Below are 6,651 nucleotides of genomic sequence, written 5' to 3'. Positions count from 1 at the left end.
TCCCGCAGTGGGGAGGTGGCAGTTGGGAGACCCCTCTGCCTGGGGAATCTATTCAGTGTAGCAGAGGGGACTGGGGGCATGGCTTACACAGTGCTAGCCATGCCCACGGGCGTGCATGGCCCGATTCTCACATTTGAAATGTTGGGAGGTATGATTTTAGTCCTTAGGTGCTGCAGTCTATCTTTAGCAGCAGATAAATGTGGGAAAATTTGAGGAAAAAATCTTATTTCAAAGAGTGCCCCAACAAAAAAGAGAGTCTTTTCCTTTTTTTCCTTAAATACTCCATTTATTCTCTAGGGTGCACCTCCACACATCTGAATTATTAGGGAGAATTGTTGCCATTTTCTCTCCCTTTAAATATAAAATGGTACTTGTTTAGTTTTACGGCGGCAGCGCGAGACGCTGTAGCTTGAATATTGGCAGCTTGACAAACTGCCTTAAGCTACGCTATTAGCGTAGCGCCTGTTTGAATTCTGGCAACTTGCCAGCTGCTTAGTTGTTTAGTTTCAGGGCGGCAGTCCGTGCCGCCTTACTTCTGTAATGTACGTTATCAGCGTGCTACGCTTACTCCTCTAAGCCTAGTGAGCGCCTCTCACACAGCGCTTGTGCCAGCATGATATCCTCACTCCTGTGGAGATGGGATCATTAGGGCGCCGGCGGAGAGGTGCTCCATCTTTGTGATACGTAGGAGCGTCTCAGACGCTCCAGCAGGAATGCAATGATACACTCTGATCTGTGCGCTGACAGGTCATTGTGGCGCCACAATGACCTGTCAGCGTGGTGACTCGGCAGCACCTCAGTGTTGACAGTACGTCTGAATTTTGCATCTACTGCTTAGACGCTATAGCGTCCACTTAGTACACGCAAAATCGGCTACTGTCCAAGTAGTAGATGCAAAATTCAGTCGGGTATAGGGGTGCAGTGTGCAAAACACTATTAAACCTGTTCACAATGACAATAGTCGATGTAACAGCTGTCAACCTTGTTTATTCCACCATCCACGCAATCCTGAAGCGTGGCGAGCGCAGCGAGCCCCGCATCCTCCCGACCTTTTCATACCCCCACTATCCACGTTGGCGTGGAGTTGATTGTATAAAGTGTGGCGAGCGTAGCGAGCCACCGCGCCCGAAGCGTGGCGAGAGCGCACGCGGATAACTTCACATGTATTCTGCGTCCCCTCGCGGGGCTCGTTGCGCTCACCATGCTTAGGGCTTGGTGGCACGCTGCACTCGCCACACTATATAAAATCAACTCTACGCCGACGTGGATAGTGGGGGTATGAAAAGGTCGGGAGGATGCGGGGCTCGCTGCGCTCGCCACGTTTTGGGATGGCGTGGATGGTGGAATAAACGAGGTCAACAAAAAAGTCATTTTTCAGGAACAACAGTGCCGTTATTAGCAATTGCAGAGGAAGCAGCTGCGGACGTAGATGCTGTCGACTCAGGCTGTGCGGCGTCGACTTTGCCGGCCTGGGGGAGCAAGGTCAGCGCCTGCAGAATGCGCTTAAAGGGGTCCTCCGCACCAAGACTCTTCCTCCAGATAAATTCCTGGAGGTATGAGCCCAGGTAATGACGCGCGGTCCCCCTTTGGTGCTTATTCCGCCACTTACAGGATCCTCACAGCCTTTCTATGTTCTGTGCATGCACGCCGCTCTTTTGAACCTGGCATGATGAAAGCCAGCCTGCTCTAGCTGGTCGGTCTGGTATGCCCTCCAGCAGTCACTGTATATCGTGGTCCCTGGGAGCACGTGCCTCTCGATGGCAGCCATGAGCATGCTGGCATCCTGCCTCTCAACTGCCGTCAAGAAACACTCTCCGGTCTGTCTGGGGCATCAGGCGTCCGACATTGGCCTTTCGTTGGGCAAAAAGGCTCTCATCGATCTCCACTATGGTGCCTGGCCCGCCAATCTTCTGCTGAGGCTGCGACAGGAGGTCAATAGCACAGGCCTTCTGCAGCAAACTGTTGTACTGGACAGTGGTGGCCTGGACACGGAGAGGTGGCGTCTGCAGAACCGTACACTGGTCAGCTCTTCAGCCCAGCAAAATACAAAATGCAGGAGGGCACAAAGGTCAAGTGGCATCCTGCAAACCACTGAGCAGCCCTCAAACTTACCTTTCTGCCAGAGGCCCTGATATGGCAGCACCACATCCGCCGGCGCCCTCCTGATCCCCTCTCCACAGGAGAGAGGATATCATGCGGGCACAAGCGCTGTGTGAGGCGCTCACTTCACAGGAGGTTAGGAGTAGCAGTGTTGGGCTGCCTTGGAGGAGTCAGCGTAGCACGCTGATAACGTACATGACAGAAGTAAGGCGGCAGCACTGCCGCCCTGAAACTAAACAACTAAGCAGCTGGCAAGCTGCCAGAATTCAAACAGTTGCTACGCTGATAGCAGTCTGGCAAGCTGCCAATATTCATAGCTTCAGCGTCCTCGTGCTGCCGCCGTGAAACTAAACAAGTACCTATAAAATATTTGTGGATACCTTACTATCACTTATCTGTATTTCTAAATATAAACCTGTGCACTGGTCTACTTCCCCGCTCTCCTTTCCCCCCAAAAATGTGGGAAGATGTCAGGTAACTGGCAGAGCTTTAATATGTCTTTAGTAGAAATGGCTGCATTTATAGCTTGTGCATTTACAGAAGGAGATACACTGAGTCCAGATGAAATACTAGATTAAAATGACATGAAAAATTGTAAACTATAAACATACACGGTGCAGCCCGCTCTTCTTGTAGTCGGCATCACTGTGCGCATAACGTGCGCTTATACCCTTCTCCCCATAATGACTCTTCATACATCTGCCCCAATATGAGTTGGCGAAATCCAGGTGATTGCTAGACTCTTCAGGGAGTTGGAGATTGCTACTACTTCACACACACACACACACACACACACACACACACACACACACGTGCGTGGCTGCAAAAGGAATCCTACAACCGACCAGAAATAACATCTGCATTTCTGTGAGCTGCTCAGAGTTGTTGCACAAGCACGTCTGTCTGTAACTGTGGCTTCCCCCTTTCACATGCCTGGGTCAGTTGCAGCTAGAATACAGCTGAAGTTTTCGCTCTAATATGATTCCCAAAAAGCTAAAAATCAAAAAAACACAACGTAAATACTCATTTCTGCCGGAAAAAAACCCTGCATAAAGCCCACAGTATTCTGCATTCCAGTTAGAGGATTTTGTTTAATCTTGTTGCAAAATGCTTACATTTTTTTTAAGGGTTGGGATCATTTGGTACAGCATTATGGTCGACAGTCATCAGGTCAACACCGTTAGGTCGACATGGGAAAAGGTCGACTTGGTTCTAGGTTGAAAGGTCATTAGTTCGACAGGTCATTAGTTCGACAGGTCATTAGTTCGACATTGTCTAGGTCGACAGTCAAAATGGGGTTTTTCACAGTTTTTTTTACCTGAATGTCAACACAGTCAATAAGGAGACCGCTTAAAGTGCACCGCATTCCCTCGCATCGCTCGCTATGCGTCGGGCACGGTGCCTCGCTACACTCGGCTTACAGTTTTATTCTCCCACCATGCCCTAGTGGATGGTAGGGCATGAAATATCACCTGTCGGCACATGTTGGCTCAAAAACCAGTGAAAAACTTCATGTCGACCTTTTGACTGTCGACCTAGACAATGTCGAACTAATGACCTTTCAACCTAGAACCATGTCGACCTCTTCTCATGTCGACCTTTTCCCATGTCGACCTAATGACTTTCGACCATAATACTGTGTAGACCAAATGACCGCATCCCCGTTTTTAATTATAATTTAAATAGCTTTATTGTTTTGCCATGTAACAAGTATCTTTCTTATTCAACCTCTCTGTACTTCCTACGTGTAACCGGTTTTCTAGTTAATATTTCTTATCTCACACTGTGCATTAATGTTTCTGCATCACACACCCATCTGCAGTGTCATTGTCGTTCAGCCTGTACCAACTTGCGGGGTGTGTCCATAAGCCTACAGGTGCTTATTATAATGCTACGGCTGCAGACTTCACTGTCACACAGAGGCAATGCTTCACTTCACTCAGCCTCCTGTGGATAACACTGTATAGAGCACTGATATAATATGAGCTAGCATCAGTGCCTAAACCCTTGCGCTCACTGGAGTAATATCCTAAGCAGGCTGTAAAAGGCTTCATCTAAACAGTGGTTTATGCAAGAGGAACACCTGGAAGCCTGCTTCATCGTGAAGAACTTGTGATATACCAGGGGTACATCCGAGAGAATCCGCTGGAAATAAAAGCACTGGAAGTCCATTCTGTACCAGATCAACTTCTGTGCCGCAGCTGGGAGCTTTACATTCCAAACTTTTACTCAAATACTCTATTGCTAAGTTTAAGGACATCAGGTGTGTCTTTGAAAAATTATTTCATCTCATCTCTAACAATTCCAATTGTGCAACCTACCTGAAATCTCTTCTTCAAGTGAACTGGGCTTCACCATTGTGTGAGAGATCTAACTGGCAGATTCACATTCTTTCAATGCTATGTCCTGGTGATTATGTTCCCTGTTACTGAATGAGTTTCTAAACACTACGAAACTTGTACTTCACACACTGAACTAGTATATGAACATTTTTCATACAATACTTTTTTTTGCACATTACTAGCCATGGGGACTTTTATTGGTCACATTTCTCCTGGGATCGCATTCTTATCGTTTGGTCTCTTGTATACTGTTCGCTATTCGTGGATGGTGCTGAATGGCTGCCATGTTCAATATCCTCCTCTCACAAAGACAAAGCAAAGATCCTGGAAGATGTTGCCGATAGAGGCTATAATGAAACTGGTTTATGGCTTCATGGCGGTTTTAGGGGAGTTCTTCTTTCCTCCAGGAGTCCAGAAACTACGTTTCTTCAGCTCAGATGATCCTGACTACCACTTTCAGCACCCTTCAGAGTGGCAGCATGCCACCATGTATGGGTACTTTTGTCTTAGTGGGGTATTTGATATTGTAAGTCAGTTTTTTCTGCAGAAACGCTGTCCATTGCTGGAACATGTAGGAGTAACTGCTTTTTTTCTCATTACTACCCTACTCCTCCAGTCCCATAGTCATGGCAAAGAAGCAATAGAAGGTCAAGTACACCATCTACTACTGCTCACTTCTGCAATGACTTGTGTCATAATGATATATGAGATCTGGCAGCCAAACCATTGTCGTCTCTGGTTTGCCAAAGCGTGGCTAGTAAACGTACAAGGAACATGGCTGCTACATGCTGCCTTTATTTTATACCGTCCACCAACAGGTCATTCCTGGTTATCGTCGGATCCTTCTGACCTCATGTTTCTCACCACTTTCTACTGTTGGCACTTGGGTTTGGTCGCAGGTTTGATGGGTCTGTTGTTTTGGCTAACACTTATTGTGCACAGGTACAAGGGTGGAAGGTTATCATCTAATGGCTATCAGCTCACTGGCGATAAAGCCGAAATGGCAAAACTCACTGGAGAAGAAGGAGACGAAGAGCTGTAATCTGGCGGATAAGCGGTGTATAATCATACTAGGTTTTATGCACAAATACTCATTTCGCAATAACTGTTCTGCTTTAATAATCTACAGTAAATCAGAGCCAATACACACAGGTCAGAAAAGAAGATCACACATAGTGCACACACCAGCCCCACCTCCAGTCTTATCGCACAGGTGGACATGAACCTTGATATGAAATGAATGGTGATCAAAACTCCAGAGATAACATATTCTATGTGCACAACAGGTGCCAGTAACTTGAAATCCCAACCCTGAATTAAACCTGATGTGACCGGTAGGCGGTTTTGTTGCTGAGACATGATGCCTGGGCTATATGAATACATATTGTGTAATAATAATAATGCTAGAACATTGCCCAACTTAGCACCTACATAAGCAATTAGATTAGTAAAAGATGTAATGTTGGTAATTATGCAATCCTATCTACCAGGTGTCAATGACATTATTGTGTATGTTATTGCATTGGTGCTTGTAGATTAGATGTGTAACTAAAAAAATGCTTACATTTCTATGTACAGAACAGATATATTCATTGTTTTGTGCACAGAGCATTTAGTGCTCAATACAATTAACCGCAAATTAATCTGTACTGCGAATAATTGCGACTGTATTTCTGCAGATTTATACAAATTTGTTTGCAGTCCTATAGGAGATCAGGCATTAATGCTTAAATTGTATCAGAACCTGTACATGTGATTGTATAGTGTACAACATAAACTTCAAGTAAAGATGAAGGGATACAGTATTGAATCCCGGCGGTCGGGATCCCGGCGTTCAGAATCCCGACGCCGGAATCCCGACAGCCGAAATGCCGACAAGGGGGGGGACGTGGATCGCCCCCCCTTGCGGGCTCGCTGCGCTCGCCACGCAGCGGGCCCGGTGCCTCGCTACGCTCGGCACACTAATTTATTCTCCCTCCAGGGGTGTCGTGGACACCCCAGGAGGAAGAATGTGTCGGCATTTCGGCGGTCGGGATTCCGGCGTCGGGATTCTGAACGCCGGGATCCCGACCGCCGGGATATTAACTGCATCCCAAGATGAAGAATTATGCTTTTTCTGCGCTGCAGTTAGCAATGATGCTGCTTTCTGTGAAAGGTAGCTAAATGTGTTATTACCCCTACAGTATATATTACTGAGCAAATATCTGTA

General features: G+C 46.7%; 1 protein-coding gene across 1 annotated transcript; it reads left to right on the top strand.

Moving 5' to 3' along the window:
- Nucleotides 1–3,809: 3,809 nt before the first annotated feature.
- Nucleotides 3,810–6,231, top strand: TEDDM1 (transmembrane epididymal protein 1). The gene has a single exon (XM_083174722.1). The coding sequence runs from the start codon at nt 4,627–4,629 to the stop codon at nt 5,482–5,484; it is 858 nt and encodes a 285-aa protein (XP_083030848.1). The 5' UTR covers nt 3,810–4,626; the 3' UTR covers nt 5,485–6,231.
- Nucleotides 6,232–6,651: the final 420 nt, after the last annotated feature.

Source organism: Crinia signifera, chromosome 3, assembly GCF_055691185.1.
Source record: "Crinia signifera chromosome 3, ASM5569118v1, whole genome shotgun sequence".
Classification (NCBI taxonomy): domain Eukaryota; kingdom Metazoa; phylum Chordata; class Amphibia; order Anura; family Myobatrachidae; genus Crinia; species Crinia signifera.
Note: the sequence above shows the minus strand (reverse complement) of the source record. Positions and strands in the feature narration are given on the sequence as shown.

What these genes read in the sequence shown, in the direction of transcription:
- TEDDM1 (XM_083174722.1), top strand. Translation starts at nt 4,627, where the DNA reads ATGGGGACTTTTATTGGTCACATTTCTCCTGGGATCGCATTCTTATCG.